The 20,156-nt window shown below is 46.8% G+C and overlaps 6 protein-coding genes across 6 annotated transcripts; 3 read left to right on the top strand and 3 right to left on the bottom strand.

Annotated features, from left to right (window-relative positions):
* Positions 1-802: 802 nt before the first annotated feature.
* On the top strand, positions 803-1,836 carry K444DRAFT_707404 (uncharacterized protein; the record flags this gene model as incomplete). Its single annotated transcript, XM_024888160.1, has 2 exons — positions 803-1,307; positions 1,361-1,836. The coding sequence occupies 2 exons, from the start codon at positions 803-805 to the stop codon at positions 1,834-1,836; spliced, it is 981 nt and encodes a 326-aa protein (XP_024728198.1).
* Positions 1,837-3,052: 1,216 nt separating this feature from the next.
* On the top strand, positions 3,053-3,652 carry K444DRAFT_636611 (uncharacterized protein; the record flags this gene model as incomplete). Its single annotated transcript, XM_024884018.1, has 1 exon — positions 3,053-3,652. The coding sequence occupies one exon, from the start codon at positions 3,053-3,055 to the stop codon at positions 3,650-3,652; it is 600 nt and encodes a 199-aa protein (XP_024728197.1).
* Positions 3,653-4,567: 915 nt separating this feature from the next.
* Positions 4,568-6,706, bottom strand: K444DRAFT_669151 (uncharacterized protein). The gene is made up of 8 exons (XM_024887489.1): positions 6,588-6,706; positions 6,517-6,540; positions 5,889-6,463; positions 5,813-5,836; positions 5,641-5,763; positions 5,570-5,583; positions 5,426-5,519; positions 4,568-5,372 (listed from the first exon to the last, which is right to left on the bottom strand). Exons 1-8 carry the CDS (start codon positions 6,698-6,700, stop codon positions 4,588-4,590), a joined length of 1,752 nt encoding a protein of 583 aa, XP_024728196.1. The 5' UTR covers positions 6,701-6,706; the 3' UTR covers positions 4,568-4,587.
* A 644-nt stretch (positions 6,707-7,350) lies between these two features.
* K444DRAFT_656653 (glycoside hydrolase family 29 protein) lies at positions 7,351-10,332 on the top strand (the record flags this gene model as incomplete). Its single annotated transcript, XM_024886103.1, has 8 exons — positions 7,351-7,783; positions 7,840-8,776; positions 8,827-8,855; positions 8,907-9,287; positions 9,335-9,543; positions 9,596-10,006; positions 10,065-10,089; positions 10,141-10,332. Exons 1-8 carry the CDS (start codon positions 7,697-7,699, stop codon positions 10,330-10,332), a joined length of 2,271 nt encoding a protein of 756 aa, XP_024728195.1. The 5' UTR covers positions 7,351-7,696.
* Positions 10,333-10,549: 217 nt separating this feature from the next.
* Positions 10,550-12,289, bottom strand: K444DRAFT_546236 (glycoside hydrolase family 32 protein; the record flags this gene model as incomplete). Its single annotated transcript, XM_024876206.1, has 2 exons — positions 10,550-11,908; positions 11,960-12,289. The coding sequence occupies 2 exons, from the start codon at positions 12,287-12,289 to the stop codon at positions 10,550-10,552; spliced, it is 1,689 nt and encodes a 562-aa protein (XP_024728194.1).
* Positions 12,290-16,322: 4,033 nt separating this feature from the next.
* On the bottom strand, positions 16,323-18,146 carry K444DRAFT_636607 (uncharacterized protein; the record flags this gene model as incomplete). Its single annotated transcript, XM_024884017.1, has 2 exons — positions 16,323-17,892; positions 17,944-18,146. 2 exons carry the CDS (start codon positions 18,144-18,146, stop codon positions 16,323-16,325), a joined length of 1,773 nt encoding a protein of 590 aa, XP_024728193.1.
* Positions 18,147-20,156: the final 2,010 nt, after the last annotated feature.

Genomic DNA, 20,156 nt, shown 5'->3' with positions numbered 1-20,156 from the left:
ACTTGCAAGCACACTCCTCCAAACGCCAGACAAGATGTAGATTGTTGGCTTGCGAGTATAGGTTGGCGACATCCTTGAAAGCTTTGAGTACTCTATGGAAAGCGATAGGTGCTACTGTTGGTGGTGGAGCTTAACGAGGCAAAGGGCCTACGATTCTTGGTCTCTTGGATTATAGGCAGTTGATTCATTTTCTGTATCCAGAACAATTTGTTTAGCTTCCATGCAATCCTTGAAGAGAGTATAGCTAGCATAATACCCTTTCTCGAAGAAAGTTCGAGACCTCTCGGAGTATCTTCTTCAAATCAAAAGATGCAGCAGTGGTCAATGTATCTGGATATATACCAAGATAGCAGTTTTATATCTTTCTAGCAGCTATGGAATCTTGTTATTTCTTTACTTCGCAGCTTTAAATCTGAAAAGGCCCTCTCTGAAGTGAATACACTGATCTCTGTTTTATTTGAAATTTCTTTGTTCTTTCGCTATATTGCTGCCTATTTGTGCTCAGTAGCAAATTCATAAATGCTTACTTTGAACCTCAGACTTCCAGGAACAATCTCGAGATCTACACCATCAAGAAAGTTCTCCGAGCTACCGGGCACTTCATCCCACATTGCGGTAGGACAGAGAGTATCTTCCCAATACATAGCCACCTCTTCATCAGCGAGTATCCGAAACTCCTAGCAATGGTGGATTATCCATCTAACGCGAACTCTTTCCGCGAGTGCTCCCTCTCCTTCTCGCTGACCCGCAAGTTCTAACCTCAACAGCACCCCTCGTTCTCCGTGAATGGAGTCGTGCCAGCATGGAACGTACCGAGCGAGGCCATAATACTCGCGCTCAGTGGACCGAAGCAGAGTCCTTAGTTTTCAGCAAACTCCGATCCGGCATTCATCCACAGACTCTCGAAGGACAGATTCGCCAGCAGCTTCGTCTTCCACTCGATAGCTATTACCGCCAAAGCTACTTATTGCATGCGCTGAAAATTCTGCGGAATCTTTGCAACAATAACGCTTTCGCCTACCTTCCTACTTTGCAACAGTACCAGAAGCTAAAGCGTGATGGTTTCCTCCTCGCGAAGTTCAAGGCCGACATGAATGACCACTTCTCCGATGACAAGTATTTGCATCGGATCGCAACCGAGGGCGCGATAGAATTTAAGTTTGGTACCTCTCCTTGGCTAAAGCAAACATCAGTGGCTGCTAATTTACCTCCTTCAGCGGCTTGTCCCGAATTCGACGAAGAGGCAAAGGAGCTCATCAAATCGATGGAAGAAGGAGCAGCTCGGGATCTTGAGCAACAGCACAAGGGTACTGTATCTGCTCTCCTTCAACACTATTATTACTTACATTATTTGCAATAGCAAACCAGATTCTAATGTCCTCTATTCTTGATTATAATGAGCGGAAGCAGAAGGAAGCTCAGTACATACAGCTCGCAGAAAGCTGGGGCAAGGCCACAGTCAGCCGGGCACGCTGTGGACCTGCTTACCATGTGCCAAAGCCTGCCCACCCACTCAGGGCAGTCCGTTATAATCTCAAGACTCCGCCTCCTCGACAACTCAAGTCAGGGTGGGGTGAGAAGGGCAAGGTGGCAGATCAAGCGGCTTCTCCTCATCCGGTTTCTGGAGGCGAAGATATCTCCTCCGCCATGCTTGGAACTGATGGGGATCCCTTCTACAAAGCTGGCGATGAACCGCCCTGTATCCCAGATGGTTCGGATCCCCAAAATTACCTCAGCATCTTCGGATATACGCCGCCACCTCTGCTTGCTCTCAATAAGAACCAACTCCCGCCACGCTCGCCATCTCCTTCTGACTATGGAGAGCCTCTCTTTTAGGCGGCGACATTCAATATCCATCTCGATGTTCTCATTGATTTGATTACATCAGTGTGTGATGCATTGGCCAGCACTAGAACTGAGACTAGATATCGGTGGCGGTATGGGAAAGCATATTGGAATATCGGCTTTTCATATTTCGGCTGATGCTGAATGGCTATTTCTTTGAGAGCTAGCTTGAGACACAGAGCTGGTGATGACCAGAGTATTTTCAAGATTCATAATCGGACATTATGGGAGGATGGAGTTCTTTGGCTTAGTAAGGTCTCAGGCGTACGACTCTCTGAGCGGCTTCCTTGATTTGTTTTGCCCTTTCTGTCCTACAGCGAGTAAACAAGCATAATTAATATTGACAAATTTTTGAAGAGCGGGCTTTTATCTTTCAGGTCGACTGGAGTTTGGGGAGTGTGAGCATTGAATCCACGAAGCATTCTCCTCAAACCAATGCTAGGCTCTGTTGAAGGTTCACTATTATGCTTGGAGACGATGTAAGCCATCCATTTCATCTATGATAAATAGCTATTGGAGTCAGTCGCTCAAAGTGGTTGCTACGGTGCTACCTGCAATCCTTCCACTGTTTGACAGACGCCACGGGACTAGGTGTCACTTTGAGAGAATTTTGGTCATTTGTGTGTCGTGAAGGCCTAGCAATCTTTATATCAGCCGAAATGATACGACCTGAAGAGAGAAGAGATTAATTATTGGTTTATTTTCGATCAGAAGAAGGGCAAATGTCAATCAGAAATTGTATATAAATAATTAACCATTATTCCAGTTATTCCCACTTGAACACCACCCATACCAATTTATAAGGTTTCCACTACTCACAAGTCGTCGCATTTTTAAATTCGCACCTTTTGGGTGTCGCGGTGAATACCCCTTTCTTTCAAAACTGGCGCCTCTCATTGGCCGATTACCGAACTCTACCCCTATCGCTCTCGCTAAAGTCGTGAGCACCACCAAAGTTGATGCATTCACCAGAACACACCGTCCCATTCATAAGACGTTTACATAAGTACTCGATCTTTCAGAAAGATCCGAGGCTCGTTCTTCCTCCTTCAACAACAAAGCAGGGAAGGAAACCCCTATCCTTTCACAACAACCACTCGGAACACTACCTTGTCCAGCGCCTTGCGCTTGGATAGCTCGTCCTCATTCTACACATATGATCCTCTTGGGCCACTCAAAACTAAAAACGACCCCGTGTTCAGCCACCATGTCTGACACTCAGATGACGAACACTGAGGAGGATCGGGCGAAGGGCAACACCCGTCAAGAACCTGCACGAAGACAAAACACTATTCCTGAAGAGCCTGCTCATCCATGGCCTCTCGAATATCCCCGAACTCCAGATGGCAGGCAGCTGCAACCAAAAAATCTCACTCCAAAGTCCAAAGCAGCCTATCCTCAAGTCAAGGAGCAAACAACACCAACTCGAGCTCATTCCAGCCATCGCCGCACCGATTCCGGGTATGGATCGGTGAATGTTTCAAGAGATATCACACCCCAGCAATATGGCGACAATTCAGTGGGCCTTGGTCTAGAAGACCTCAACTTGAACTTACTAAACACACCAATGCGAGAACCTCGCAGAGACCGAAACAAGGGTAGTCGCTCTACCAGTCCGAAATGCCCTTCCCTCAATAGGAGCAGACTCCAAAGCGGGTTCTATCGCTCACGTTCGCCTACTCAAGCTCGTCGATTTATTCAGGGTCCTCTTATCGTGTCCTCTCCCCACGCATCGGAAATCCCACCTGGTTGTCGCGACCTGGACGATGATGCTGTTGAGATTCCAACCAAGTCCAAGTCGTTGTAGGAGCAAAGTCTGATTACGAAGTTGTGCTTACCATCCTAAAATGAGATGATTCAGAGACGACTTGATTCTCGAGTAATGAATGGGGAATTTGATTTGGGATGATTGGATTATTTCGGTTGATATGCCTGACCGACAGAACATAGAGAGAACATGTAGTGACCAGCTGCCGTAGTTGGGGTTGGTTTGCTTAGCATTGGGTGAGGCTGAGTTGTGAGTGGATGAGACAGGAAGCGATAATGAGTTAGTTTAGCAATTGCGGTAACATAGCAAATGCCATTTGGCGCATTAAACTAAGATTGATTATTTTCCATGGTGAAATCTACCAACTTGAGGGTTTCAATTGCTGCGGACTATAATTCTGAAGGTTGTGATAACATATGATACATGTTCACTTTTGCGTTATTCAAGCTGCCTCCCTCCTCCTGAACTAACTTATGACGAAATGCTTCTCAATACTAGAGGGGAACATCGTACCCCGGAATCGATATCCTTAATCATACCCGTCTCTTGTTCAAGAACGAGTTCTATTGAAGTCAAAGACTCACATGATGTTCTGGAGAACTTCCGACGATGCCCTTTGCTCCTTGGAATTCTGTATTGTGGTGCGTTTCTTGTGAGAGGCAAAGCAGTTTGGATTTCTGATGCAGATCGGGAACTTGGTGGACACGATAGTGAGTGAAGCCAAAAACAAGAGATTTTAGAAGGGAGGAGCCGTGGAGGAGTTGGTGCTAAGGACGAGCTTTGTCTGCAATTCGGGTGATGTTGAGAAAGGCACTGACACTGGTAGTTCTGCTGTGAGCTTGAAGTGGTTGAATGGCAAACTATTAGCGGTGAGATTGATGTATTGAAACAACCAAGAAAATACAAAGAATCTGAGCGAAATGACCTTTTATACGAGAAAGCCAGAGTAGAAATGGTGTCTGGAAATATCTCCATTAAACCAATTCAACAAGAAAGAGGTCAACCTCCAATGCCTCCAAGCCGAGCTTCGTCAACTGTGCCCCATTCACTTTCCAACCTGAGCCCCAGAAGACTTCTTCAACGCTTGCTGCAGTGTCTGGAAGTGTGATGGTGACGTTTGTCGTGGGACTCTCAACATAATTCTTGTTCACAACACTGACCAGCATCTTGCTTCCCACAATCCATGACGCCACATCTACTCTGGGCAGACCAGCAGATTCCAACTGAGTGTAGAAGCTCCCAAGGAGAAACGATGACACGGTGCTTACAGTCAGAACCTTAGACAGCGCACTCGTCACATTTGCCAAATCAGGTTCAGTGGGGTAATCCCACATGGCAATGCCCTTCGCTCCGTGATTGACAAACAGCATGTTCATGACAACCTCCTCTTCCGGCGTTGGGTATCTGGCCCAGAAGGTCTCGTTGCCGAATGCTTGTGGAACTCCCCACTGAGGTTTCTGGGGAAGATTTAAGATCTCTTGATACTGAGTGTAAAGATCCAGACGATTTGCTACGTCCTCGAAATCTCCATCACAGTCATCACAGCCGCAGCAGCCGTAGGTGGTGTTGCATGTTGTGTCGTACTGATGCGACCATGAGGTGTTGACCGCTATCGGGTAGGGGTCGGACATAATGATATCAGCGCCGGAGGTGTATTCTTCGAAATAATAGTTCAGGCAATTCAAGCAGAGAGAGACTGGGTGCCATGGGTCAAGAGACTTGATTAGATCGTACGTAATCTTGGTCGCATTAAGAGCGTCTGGCCAAAGATTAGTGAAAGTAAGAATGTCGGTTTTATTATATTTCTCTTACCCACTTGTCCGTCAGGTTCGTCACCGGTGTAATAAAGCAGCATGCTCTTTCGTGCCTTTAGTCTATTGACTTGCATTTCCACAGAAGTGAGGTTCTGTTTCATGTCAGTGACAGGACTGTTGTTGTTATTCTTCTAGAACATACTTTGTATGTCCATCCTGCCATGTGTGTCAACCTAGCTCAAGCCTTTTATGAAAAGGATATCGAGGACTCACTCATATCGAACATTAACCACAGCTCAATCTCATCCATAACATCGAGAAATGTATCAAGTTCATCAAAGTCAAATGCTTCATTAGCAAGCCCAGCATTCGGCACGATGTGGATGATATTATATCCTCAAATAATCAGCAGCCTTCAAATTTGCCGTCTGAAGCCCGAACTCACCCTTGTCTTTAAACACTCTGAGGTCTAGATAGAATCGTCAACAGATGCGATACCGGTCTCACCAATTGCTACTTACTGTCAATGCTCAATTCAAGCCAGCCATCCCATGATACATAGAATGTATATGGGAACAAAGGAGTCCACGAAGTGGAGTTTGAGAGGTAATCTTGAACCAACAAGCCACCATAGAGGTTGTCGATCTTGGTCACGCTTCCTCCATCTGTACGAGAAGGAACAAAGTGGAGCTGAGTTGTTGCCGTGTAAAATTGAGCACCATCCTCTGATGCTCCTGTTACAACGACGTCGTACGGCTCAACTCGTGCAGTGAGTCCTGATAGAGAAACCCCTAGCTCATTGCCGGTGGTATTGACGGCGATATTTTGACCTGAAATCAGATCCAACCCCGACTCAACCACAGCGACATCGATGAAAAGTGTTGTGAAAGGGCTTGTGAGGTTGTCTTGCTTATTAAAGCTGGCGTTCATGAAGGCTTGACCAGTCAAGTAGGAAATGGGAGCATCAATAATAAAGGAGGCGTATTCTTCACCAGCAAGATACAGATTCGTACGTGGGCGGATGGAGAGATCCAGCAGTGGAGTAGATGAGGGCTTTGGAAGTTCAAGCCACCCACCAGGATTGAAGGACGAGTTTCTGAGGATGTCAGAAGTCAATCTGTAATGGGCTTTTTCGAAAGATCCTCTTACGATGCCCTGTACGCTTTTCCACACCTGAAGGCATTAGCACAGTAACAAGTTATTGGTCGAAATCTTCTCACCAGACGTCAACACCAGCAGGATACCCGAGCTCAGCAGCAAGCGCATCACTAATTGCTGATCCAAGCACAGCTAACGCAGAAAGAACCAGCATTAATTCCAGTGCTATTGCCATATTGCCCTGCCCTACTTAAGTAGACGAGAAAGGAGGTGTAAGAACGCTCTCCTGGCGTGTGGACGTTCATGAAATTATGTATAGGTTCAATGAATCCTCACGTGACCCAATCACACCAACCCCATTCTCGTCTGTAAACCTTATAGTTCCTATCTTTTGCGGGACCCGTATTCGCTGTTCGGAGAAGATCCTCATAAATTCATAATCGCCATTACTATTAGTGCGGTAACGTAGCATTGCGTTATAACTCCCTAGGATTAGAATGCACGAGGTCGGAGATCGGCAGCTGCTGATGGGGATGGTGCAGGGCTTCTAGCGGGGTAGAACCTGTATGAGGGGTGCACGCACCGCTGCTCTTATACAGGGCCTGTTATTCAGAGTTTCCGATATACGGCTTGTCAAAGTTGTCAATCGAAGATGACGTCGTTTGCGCCATCAATCTGCACGACTTCACGGCTCAAACGCCACAAATTTTCAGAGTCATGGTGGCTGGTTGATCTCAATCCTCCAACATAGGGATGTCCTAGCGGCGAGAAGCTTAGAAGAGGTTCATAGGAGTGGGATGATGCAGGAACAATGACCGCGTTAGGGAAGACCGGACATGAGAAGACAGGGATATGGACGGCAGTGGACCTTGTTTCCTTGGCGACCTCGGCTGTTGCAAACCTCACATCCTCGATATCAAGTCTCCGTCATTGGCAGTCTGGCCCATATTAACGGGACTCGGGCCAGCCAAGCTATCTCTGGTCCCACGAAGCAAAAGCCGGCAATCAATTCAATGTCACCTACCGCCCAACGTTACCAGAATGGAGAAGGGGTCTGGACTGGGGACTCTTGTGAGTCGTGACGCGGTCAATCCTGATAACTCCGGATACTTGGCTGCAATCCTGTGGATTCTGGTAGTCATGGGCCACCTCACCGAAGACTTTAGGTCATCGAGGGTTGATAACATGTAGGCTCCCCTCTGCCTCTATCCTTGCTAAATCATTTTTGAAGATGGGACTCGTTCAACTTTTGGTGGCAGGTTTTGCTGCAGGTGTAGCAGCCGTACCGGGACGACGATGGGATAACAAAACTTCTTCCGTAAAGCGCACCATCTTAAAAGAAGAAGTGGTCGCGGGTGCTGACGAGCAAAATAGGAAACGATCCAGATTCCTCTCGATTCCTACTTTAACAACAGAGGTTTCGGTCTCGTTCCCGGGGAAGCCAATTTCGACCAGTTGAATAACTCATATTCCGCATTGAATTTGCCAATTGGAGAAATATATGTTTCGACAAAGACCAATGTATCCTATCTTTTCCCGGGATACCAAGGACAGAACAAGAGAGACAATGTTGTAATGGCGGGGCAGCAAATTGAGGTGCCTTCATCACCATACTTCAGCTTACAGATGCTCGTGGCTACTGAGTCTGCTGGAGCGGCTGATAACATGACTTTTGAGTACACAGACGGGACTTCAACACTGGCCGAAGTCCGAACGAATCCTTACTCATCATTTTTGTCGATCCTGAAGGGAGAGATTGTGATGCCATCCTACTTCACAAACAATGACACCAACTTTAACACTTCTCACATCTTCGAGTATATTGGACCACTGGATCCGTCCAAGACACTTGCCTCCATCACTCTGCCGAATACATCAAACAAGACTTCGAGGATCCACTTGTTTTCAATGTCATTGTACAAGCAGGATGGTGTGCAAGCTCAATTCATCCGGCCAACCCAGAAGCATGATATCAACCGGGTTCAGACAGTTGAGCTCATCATTGGCAATTCTGGTCCCAATTGGATTTCCGGAAGTGGGGTCGAGGTTTCCATTACCGCTCCTGGCATCAAGACCGTCCAGCCAGGATACACCAAGAGACTGCGACCTGGAGATCAGAAGAAGATCAATGTCGGCGTCCTTGGGAGTGGAAATGTCACAGCCCAGGTCCACTTCACTGGGAGCATGAATGCTACCTTTTCGGCGGAAAATGTGAGCTTCGGTTTGGATGAGTACACCTCGGATTTCGCAAGTCTGTCTACTCACGAGAGCCCCGAGTGGTTCGATCAGGCAAAGTTTGGAATTTTTATTCGTGGGTTTTTAGATCACGTGTTTATTCTAAGTGAAGCTGATAGAGTTTAGACTGGGGCCCATATTGTGTGCCTGGCTGGGTGAATTCGATCTTATCATAGTTTGAGCCAAAGCTAACAGACTTCCTTCAGGGCAATTCCACTCCCTGGGAGATATACGCGGAGTGGTACTGGTGGTACAATAATCACCGGAATGCGGACAAAGCCGATGTATACAACCACCAACTCGAGACCTTTGGAGGGGCAAACTATGATGACTTCTTCACTAACTTCACTGCCGAGAATTGGGATGCTAAATCTTGGGTTGATCTGATCGCTGACGCTGGAGCTCAATACTTCGTCATTACAACCAAACATCATGATGGCTTCGCGATGTTTGATACTGAAGAGACAACCCACCGAAATTCTCTGCATTATGGGCCAAAGAGAGATATACTAAGGGAGCTTTTCGATGCCGCAAAGTCATATCAGCCTCAGCTCCGCCGGGGAACATACTTCAGTCTGCCTGAATGGGTGAGTGAATCTAGAAATTGGATGACGAATGTGGCTGATTGATCAAGTTCAATCCCTTGTTTGGTCCGTATGGATTCTCCCAGACTTCTGGCCCTGCAAGCACCTCCTGGCCTGGTATCATAGCACAGAACCCATACACAGGATTGGCAGAGCCTTACACGGGAGCACTGAACAAGTCAGATTTCATTGTGGATCTAATGGTGCCTCAGATGGAGATTTTAGCGTACAAATATGGGACGGACATTATGTGGTGCGAGTAAGTAGATCAAACCGAGCAACTGTAGGCAGTACCGCTGACGCCACTCTAGTTGCGGTGCTGCGAATGGAACTGCAAACTTTGCAGCAAAATGGTTCAATGAAGCTGCATCACAAGGTCGTCAAGTGACGATGAACAACCGTTGTGGAATTGCGGCCGGTGCTGATTTTGATACTCCCGAGTATACGACATTTTCATCAATCTCTGAGAGAAAGTGGGAAAGCAATCAAGGCATGGATCCATACAGCTACGGTTATAACCGAGCCACTCCACCGGATCTTTATATGAATGCCTCGACATTGATCAACTCCCTGGTTGATATGGTCAGCAAGAATGGAAACTTGCTATTGGATGTTGGCCCGAAAGCCGACGGCACAATCGATGCAACTGAGATTGCTCATTTGCTTGAGGCTGGGACGTGGATCAAGCCAAATGCTGAAGCAATCTTCAACACTACCTACTGGTGAGTCGACTCCCTCCTGATTTTTCTTCTTTCAGATCTTCTCTAATGGGACACCAAGGTTCCTCACCCCGGAGGTTGGTGATGTGCGGTTCACCCAGACCGAGGATGCTTTCTATATCCTCTCACTTTCTTAGCCAACCGAGGAATTCGTCATCAATGCAGCGCTTCCTATTCTCGAAGGAGATGTTATCACCATGATTGGGGCTGGAAATGACACGGAGGCGGCATGGACCCCCGAAGGAGAGGGTATTTCAATAAATGTCCCGTCTGCTCTTGCGAATGCAGGAAAGTATTGCTGGGTTTTCAAGATCGAGTATTTTGCATAAGGGTCACGTGCAACCCCTTTTTCTGCCTCGCCAAAGGGGATCACGACCTACGTTATACGAAATGTTAATGCCAGGAACAATTTCAAAGAACGATAAAGACGAGATTCTTCCCTGGGGCTTTCCTTATGAGTTGCTCTATTTTTGTCAATGAAAACGCCGTCGAACTCCTCATAACTCCACGATCCATCAACATTCGTTACGCTGAACCCCCAGGTTTTTACCCCGAAGGAATCAAGTCCAATACCAAGTCTTCGGAAACGATTACTATCTTCTCTTCTATAATCTCCAATGGAGAATCCATGTCTACCAAGTCATTCTCCTCCATCTTTCGACTCGGCCAAGCATTCTTCAAGCCTTCCCAGCACCGGAACTCCACGTTCTCCTCATTAAAGGCCCCGAAATCGTAAGAAGCACCAGTAGAAGTCTCCAGCCCCGGATAGATTCGAGAAGTGAGTGTAAATCGGTCGTTAGCATATATCTCGAGGATGGAGTTGTCGACGAAGATCTGGATTTGGAGCTCCTCGGTAGGGAGAAGATGGAAGGGACCGGAGTCGGGTGAACTGGAGCCAAGGTTTTCAAGTGATGAGTGCGCTCTGTCGACGGTGATAAGTCCAACTTGGATGTCGAAGATTATTTTGGTGACTTCGGTGGAGTTGGGGGATTGGCGGACATTGAAGATGAACCTCTCATTTCCAGACAAGTGTCTGAATGTTGCGTGAATGCTGAAATTCCTTGATTGAAGAGAGCTGAGCCTTTCGAGTGAAGAGGGGCAGAGACGGTCTCGCAGTGCAAAGATTTGAGTAGCTGGTCGAATTCCTAAAGTCGTCATGGTCCCTGAGCAGTAGTCAAGTTTCCAGATATCCTCCTCTCCTCCCACCTTCGTGAGTGGTTTTGATATCTCGTACAACTCTCTGGGAAGAGCTAGACAGCCGGCCCACCCTTGCTCAGAAACTACATTTTGCTTGACATCCTCATCTGCCCATCCGAGCTGGGTGATTCTTCCTTCCGAATCTCTGAAGATATGTGCAGCGTACGAGATTCCGTGGTCAAGTATGCCATGGCTTTTGATCTTGAATCTTGGTTTTCCATCTTCCATAATGAGATTACCAGACATCCAGAGAAGATAGCGAGAGCTATGGTGCTTGCTCCTGTGATCCTCCTCAATGCCAACGATAACATATTGTCTTTCTCCAAAGCTGAAGAAACTTGCACATTCAAAGTTCATGCCAAATCCCAACTTGCTCGTTGGGGAGATTTTAGATCCAGCTGGGACCTCGAGAATGGCTGATACCATTTGCCAATCGAGCAGATCGTCAGATTGGTAAATATGAAGTTGGGGTCCGCGACCTCTTTCCCCAGAAGCTACCAACATGTAGTCTGTTGAAGCGTCGACATGAAGCAGAGTGGAAAGCTCTTCCCATTTTGAGACGAAAGGGTCACGCCATCCCGTGGTAGCTTCTCTTTTTGGAGGTATCGCCAAGAGCGGATTGCTCTGAAAGCGATGCCATGACCTCCCAAAGTCTGTTGAAAAGGCGACGGATTGGCTTTCACATCCTTTGATATAGGGTTTTGACCACTGCGGCACCGAATTAGTTCTTGAGGAAGTAATGTGTTTGGAAAAGCTTACATGTATAGGCACAGCTGAGACGCTTGTGTAGAACAGAAACAGAACTCTACTTCCATCAACAATACTTGATGTCATAGATCCTGAGAACACTCCAAAACGATCATATGAGGTTCCATTCCTGAGAGCTGGAGAGCAGTCCTCCCAGGCGACTAAGTTTCGGCTCTTGGCCATCCCCCAGGCCGAGTTCCCGCCATCTGCAGTTCCCGGATTCCATTGGTAGCAGACGATATATTCCTGAGTTTCTGGAACGTATATTGCGCCGCAGGGGTCATTCATCCATGAATGGGGAGCGATGAAGTGTGACGTCGGGCGAAAGCGATTGAATGCCATGGTGGAGCCGAGAAAGAAAGAGGGAGAAACGGAGGAGCAGAGTGGTGACCTGGAGATGAGATATCAGATATACCAGAATCCAGAATTAAAGAGATAACAAATAGATAGCAGCTTCCTAAATGTTCGAAGCAGTGACTGGTTGGGAAGGCTCGAGTCGCTTGAGCAATGACTCGATCGACGATATGCTAGGCGTCTCGTGAACGTTTTCACCTCATTGCAACATCGAATTGAAGCGAAGTTCAAAGTAAAGTGAGAGCTACTTCACAAAATGTAAGCCACTTACCATTGAGGAGTCGCTTGACGCGATTCATCTCGAAGGCTAGACTCTGGCTACTTGCACAGCCTATTTTCGGCAGAATTGTTACCAACGCAAAACGAATCAGGAAGTCGCCTTCCCACTTAGCCTGATGCCGATAAAACCCCTTTGAGTAATTTCACGATCGTATGACTCGTCGATATGAGACAAATGTCCTGTATCGTTGGGAATTGAGGGAAAGTGGGCTGAAATCCGCTAAAAGGGGTTGGATTCAAGCGAGAATTTTCCCGCGTGGGGGCGAAGTGGGGTGGTGGCATTGCTAACGACTTACGAGCCCCAACCATATCCTCAGATTTTGAAAACAGGTACATACACTGAACGCAAAGTGAGGTACTATTTGTACCGAAGGTGAGCTTGTATGGCCTCAATCTGGTGTGGTATGGCGTCGCTCGGAAGGCTTCTGGAAGGTCCGGAAGGGCCTGGACAAGCTCTAAGTACCAGTATCTGCGTTATAGATCTCCTACAATTCGAATGATAACTCTCAGCACTCTGGACATGGCCTTCACCCTTTCTGTAGTAGTCAGAATTCGAATCGAGGTCACCGGACTCCCCAACAGTTCGCGGAGGTGAAAAGGTGAGTGGCTCAAGAAATTCACAGTGAGCAATTATCCATAAATAGACCGGAAAGTCTGATATGATGAAATCGAAAGTCACGAAATACTTCATCTTCAAGTAGATACTTACGAACCTTGCTTTCGGTTCCTCCTCACAAACTGCACGAGAAGGTTTTTATGATCAGGCCAGTCCTTTCCAGATCCCCAGCTTCGTACACTTGAATGGCGGGATGGAATGGCAGCTCCAGAAGTTTCACTTGCACGATACCTGGAGAATCAATGCTGAACTAAAACTTCATACTACTTGAATTGGGTGTCCTCACTACACTAGAGCTAACGTGTTAGTTGCTGTTCACGTGATTCTCTCCCATAAGGTTATCTCAACTGCAGAGGGAAATAAACCCTCTACTAGCCCGCTCTTCTTATACTTGAGGTCTATTAATCTATATTAACTTTACTCTTATATTTAAAGCTTAATTATATATTAAATAATTATTAGTTATAAGCCTAGTTTAAAATTATATAATAATTTAAATTAACCTTTATTATTACGGAGCTACTGAGCACGTGATGATATTGTACCACGTAACCCTAAATTCACTCTAGAATTTCCTAAAGCCTTCTAAATTTACTAGTGCCTTATACCTAAGGCTATTATATAATATTTAAGAGAGCTTTTTCTCCTTCAATTTTCACTAATTTTAGCAACACTTTGTTCTTTTGGTTTGCTGGAAGTTATTGTACACTAAGTGGAAGACAATTTTTAGCCCTTGATCAAGATATGACGGCTGGTGTCACATGGTTGATACAGACTTGGTTTCAAGCTGAGGTTCAGACTAAGCTCGGCGTTTCAGTGGTTTCAGTCTTACATACTTATCGACCACCACACCTCACTTCTCTCCTTATCTTTAGATTCTACAAGTCAGGAAAAGAGATCTTTGCGTCTACGTTCCATTGCTCCGCTCCGCCGTCACACAAGATGTGTTGTTGTGCAGCTGAAAAGGCCAACCTCAACCCCTCTTGCTCCGTACAACTATCTTGATATAATAAAAGGGTTGCTTGAAGTCTCCCTAGGAACATATTCATTGAGTCGCTAAGCAACTCTCCATTCAATGTAGATCGATCGGGCAGGCAAATCCAGATATTGCTGGGACAGGGGTACATCAGCTGACAGCCTCACCCTTTAATCACGTATGCTAACTCACATCTCACAGATCTTAGTCGCCTTTGTCATCCAATCCTTAATTGCAGTGATTGTGTCAGGATACAACTAGATCCTATATTACGCGATCCAGAAGCGATGGAACGCAGCAGATCCGGAGCCTCAGACCAGCCGCACAGACGACGAAGTCACGCAGTGGATCCGAACTTTCTCAGCCCAAAGAAAGGCGTGGCTTTGGTCCTTTTCTCTGGTTCAAAAATGCAAGGAAGCTTCTCATAAGTCTGTATTCTATCAAGCTCAAGAACAAAACGACGAGAGCGACGCGGAGCTCTTGGCTATCTTTGCTTGGTTAATCGGCAAATAGCTGGAGCACCCACGGCAGCGAAGTTTCGAATGCAAGATCGAGGATGAGATCACTCCGATTACAAGGAGACTGGAGTGCGCAAATCGGATCCTGTTGGCTGGGAGTGATCCTCAAACCTTTACGGGTAATTGAACCTTGGATACTCTCTGACCGTGGCGTACATACTCAGGCATTGCTTTACTCATCAGCGCCCTCGCCCAATCCAAAAAGTTGACTTTTTACCATATGGACATCATATATGACACTATAAGCCTCGTAATGTAAGCCCACCAGTGCGTAATGACAGCATGGAAGGCACAATGGTCGAATATAATTTCGTCAAAGTATTTCCAACTGCGCTGCCAGCGTCTGCATATTTCCGATATTTCGGGAATGCATTGTTAAAGGCTATATAAGACTCACTCTGATCGCGATCTGGGCGGTGTTATTCATTGCTTATATTGCTGTTTTTGCAACGCACTTGCAGAAATGGGACAATGATGTCCCCTCCCACTGCTACAAGACAGACGCCACAGCGCGGCCACAGGATTCGCATCCACATGTTGACAATGTCTATATTGCCGTCACATTCTCCTTTATTTGCCTGTCCTTCTATGCTCTATCTCTATCCCTCGGTTCGCAGATGCGACAGCTACAGAATAAATTATCAGAGGTCACTTCATCAACATTGTGCGTCTTGGGCTACTGATATACGGACAATTGGAAGGTACGCAAGCTTCTCGGACTATCTTCTGGCTATTATACCATTTCTGCTGTCGTCTTATTCAATGAATGCTCCGGCGACAGATCGGCAATATGCTCTCCTCGCGATAGCGATGCTGCAATGCCCCTTGCATATCTACTCGATCTTCGCTTTGCGAGCTTCAAATGAGCACTCCCTCGAAGGAGGCTCAGAAAGGAATTGGGATTAGGTTAGATTGCAGCGGTGGTGCTTCTAGGTGGAAATATTCTTCAATTTGTGGACGGGCCTATTGGTACGTACTTCCAGAGTCCGGATTGAAATACAGACTAATTCTAATGCCTTGAGCGAAGAACACCGCAAGACAGCGACGTTAGATACTAGACATAATGGTGATGAGGAACACTCAGCTGGAAATTAAACAGGGGCAAGCCGCACTGAAATCCATTCAGATATAGTTGTTCGAGAAAGGTAAGGATACCCCCCTAGACTCAGGATTAAATTTTCTTTCGCAGGTTCCGTTTTAGTCTTCGGACGTGAGCAGCTGCTTCCTGCTTTAACCTGATTTGAGGGTGAGCAGAGCCTGAGCATGCCTAATCGCGCCGTAGTCAGCCTGCGCACGATAATATGGAACCTACTTTGGCCTCCCGTGTGCGCCGGAGGGTTTCCCTACTGAACCTTGCCCCAGAATCGGTTTCTGCTCCCTTCCTACCAAAGCCGATTTGGATCCTACTTGTTAGAGAAAGAGAGTATTCATTTATTTTTACTAGGTTCAAACCTCACTAGGTGTACCGTGGGTTAAACATCGAATTTTCTTCCATAACGGGGTATCATTACCGAAAAACACCCCACAATGAAAATACACAAACGACAGTTAACTCCTCTCCGCCCCCTATCAAAAAAACTCCAGAAAAGGACTACCCTGCGTTCTAAACAATTACAACATAGATCCAGAAAATCAAACATCTTTAATAGGATGCAAAGCCATAGGAGGGAAGCAAGGCTCGCGGCCATGTACGCGCTGCCCACTATGGCCTTGATGAACCTGCTCATTCGTCCCATTGCTCACAATCCACCACTTATACAACTCCTCCGCCAATTGATTCATCCACGAGAACGTCAGTCTCTTCCACTGATGAATCTTGGGTCGCGCCATGCCATCGTGCGCCTTGGTCGTATCAAACGCTTTCCCCGCCTCATGTCCGTTAAACATTCTATATAGTGCCTTGTTGTCGATGTCCTCGTCGAAGTACATGGGATGCGGTGCATATACTGCTTTCAGGCCGTGGTGTAACGCCGTTGTTGGATTCGTTGCCTCGCCTGCTACACAAGTACCGTGCCTAACCTGCTCCTCGTGAGTGAGCAGTAGAACGCGGCGAGAGAAGCGTCCACTATTCGGTGGGCTAGTTCGTCGCGGTGTGTCGGGTGGGAAAACCTTCAGGTAGGTTTCAAAGTACCAGCCACTGCCGACAGGGTCCCAGATCCGCGAGAGGGAAATAACATCTGCGTCCTCGCCTACACCCCAATCCTTAGGTACCGGTGATGGAAGGAGCATTGCCGGCTCAAAGCTAGAATAATTTTCTGTCCGGGGAGGGGGTCTAGGTCCGAGAACACCCTGGCCTAAGGGCGTGTTCTGTTTGATAATTTGCACGAAGTTATCCCATGTTTTATGCACGGCTGGGATGTAGAGTTGTGAGTTCCTCTCCCAGAGATTGTCTCGCGGTTGTTTACGTGCCCACTTTCCTACCGAGTTGAAGAGCTCATAATTGTGCCCTGTGTATCGGAAATCTTGCTCAATGACCCAGAAGTGGGTAAACTCCGGGCGGTAGAGTGCGAGCCACTGGACGGGCTGATAGGATTGCATTTCATAGCTCCATTCCCCGACGGCTGGGTAGGTATCTTTTAAGACATTGGTATTGAAGAAGATGACTAGATCGCGGAATTCTGCGGGAACGTATCTTTCCTTGAGAGGGTCGACGATAGATGAGTTCTGAAAGTCGGAGGTAGTAAGACTGGCGTGTTCGTGGCCGTTTAGTTGGATCATGAAGATTACCTCGTACTCTCCTCCGCTAGCCAGGGACAGCTCAGCAATAAGGGAGCGCGTATATAGAAAATCGTTTGGACGCCACTTGAATTTCTCGTGTCCACGAAGAACCACTGCTTGCCGGGGCTTCTTCTCTCCCGTTTCTCCATCGGCTTTATATCGGTGTTTATTCCTTTCTAAACACTTTTGTTGGAGTTGCCCCCATTTCACCTCTAGCCACTCGGTCTCCTTACTTTCCATCCCGTATGGGCCATATCGAGATGTGCTTGTAAAACATATGCTTCCATTGATGCCGATGATTTCGTGGCTGCCTACGGCCGGGGAGGGAAACCTAGCTGGCAAGGCGGGGTAGGCGTACAGTTCGCGAGTACCCGCAAGATTGCGAGGGGGGCCATCGCAGGCAGTGACTTCGGAGGTATCAACGGGGTTGAATATGAATGGCGGAGGAAGGCCTTGATTGCTCGTTGACCAGAAGGTTCCTATGCTGGAGTCGCTCTGTCAGAAACGTAATGGCAGCATTGGGAACAGAACTTACCGCTGGACAACCCCTTCGATGATGGTGGAATTTGCTATGATCTCCTCTTCATATTCTTGAGATGAAAGCTTGCTGGAGAAGTACGGAGAAAGCGTGGACAGGTCGACATGCTTGCGCAAGAGAAGGAACGCAGCTATTTGCGCGAACGTAACAACACCGAGGAACACCAATATCCGTCGGCTACGACTCGGTACTGGATGCATCTTGGGCTCAAGACAACGGAAGAAGAAATGATCATGGTGGATGACTTGGAATATGAATGATAACAACTGTTACCTTTTTTAAATGAGGCTACACAAGGCCCCTAGTCAGCTGAGAAGTGTTCACTGGCTGACTGCCCAGACCACTCAACCGCCCAAATTTTTATTTCACCACAACAGTAGCATAAAGCAAACTTCTGAGTAGATATTCGTAATTAGCGAGCCTGGGAGACTAATCCTACAAGTTTTGGGGATTTTCTAAGAACTTTGAAAATTTCTCAAGTTTTGGTGTTCTGACAGGGGTAAAAGCAGGCGGTTGGCCAGTAAATACTTCTACTATCCCCCCTTCAATACTCACAGTGGGGTCCTTTAGTAACGCCACCCTGAAACCTCGTTTATAACCCCCAACTAGGAAATATCAGGTGCTCTCCAGAATCGCTATTGGCCATACACCCTTGAGTTGGTCAGTGCAGGAGTGGTGTTATCCCAGGACCTACTGTAAGTATTGAAGGGAGGGATAGCACAAAGGCAATAAAAACTGCATTATCGTTGATTTTTGGTATCTAGCGCCCGGTTAAAGGGCCACTAGTGGGAGGGGTGCTACGCCACCTGGAGCAATATATCGGGAATCGAACCCAACTTATCAGCCACCCTGCGGTAAGTTGTTTCGGACTAATAAAACCGTCCAACTCCAAAGCAACTCTCCAATCAATTTTCTCTAATATTTATATTCTTTTCTAAAATTGTAACAAGCATTTGCGAAATTATAATATCGTGCACAATTATTATAATGGGGTTGGGCATTTTTGGCATTTTCTGAAACCTTAAAAGCTAAGTGCAACGTATGAATGCGCAATGTGATGTTTTTTCGGAGTTTTGGCAGTACAGGGGTTATAGCAGGGTTGACGTGCAGTCTTGCTGTATCGTCATGGGGACGGTGATTGCCCCCACTGGCTGTTGGTAAAAACGGGATTCACCCTCAACATCGCCTCATCGAGTGATGGAAGACTGTGCCAACTCTGTTGTGGCACCAAACGGAAAATGTCCAGTTCATGATGCATAAAAGTGAAGTTGATATGTTGAGCGACCTCGTGAAGGGGGCTTTCATTTCCGATGCATAAGAAGGTATGCCGAATTAAACTTGATTGCGAGGACAGATTTATTTGTAGGCTATAAGCAAAGCCGTAGTGATCGAGTTTCATTTGGTGCTTACTGTTGTCCGAAACCCGAATGATTCGACTGCGAATGTAGAGGCTTACTGCGTTAAGCCCTCTTTTCTTATCGTCGGCCGATGTTGCATCATGTGTCTTCCCGGAGGAACAACTCTGCATATCTGTAGATATGCACCCTGCTTGGCATTCGGTCCCGGGAAATTGTGGTTGCAGCTTGGCTTGATATCACAACCATCATCTTTATCCGATCAACCAACAGCACTGCTGCCCTCGTAATCTTTAAAACATGCGTCTCGTATATTTAGAAATGTTCCCAGGTATTTCTTTCTGATGAATGTTAACTTTGTGAGTGAAAATCGCAGAATAAGTCCGACTGCAGATGTGAGGAAGCAGGCCTGGTTTAGCAAAGCACTTCTTCATAAGCTAATCGGTGTGAAATTTCAAACTCGAGCATTTCGCCCAAAATAACACATTTAAGTATGATTTGGCGATATTTTAGAGTTTGAAGGATTTTTTTAACCTATTTCATACTCTCCCCCCCTTAAATAAATGTAATAGTGGGTCCCCGCAAAACCAGCCTGGCACGGTCCAGTTGCCATACCAAAAAACCCGTGCACTTTGACCCACTATTACATTTATTTGGGGGGGGAGTAAGCTTAGTCAAAGCCTTTTCGCCCTGTATTAGTGGGGGACTTCCCGGATCTCAGGGCGCCGGATCTCAGCAGCGGCTGATCTGCACAGACTTCTTCCAAAACTGTAATCTCACCTTAGCGAACTGACCAGATGATTACACACCAACGTTGTGGCTTTCATTTCTCCTCCGCTAGAACCCTCCTGCTCC

Source organism: Hyaloscypha bicolor (assembly GCF_002865645.1).
Source record: "Hyaloscypha bicolor E unplaced genomic scaffold K444scaffold_182, whole genome shotgun sequence".
Lineage (NCBI taxonomy): Eukaryota > Fungi > Ascomycota > Leotiomycetes > Helotiales > Hyaloscyphaceae > Hyaloscypha > Hyaloscypha bicolor.
Note: the sequence above shows the minus strand (reverse complement) of the source record. Positions and strands in the feature narration are given on the sequence as shown.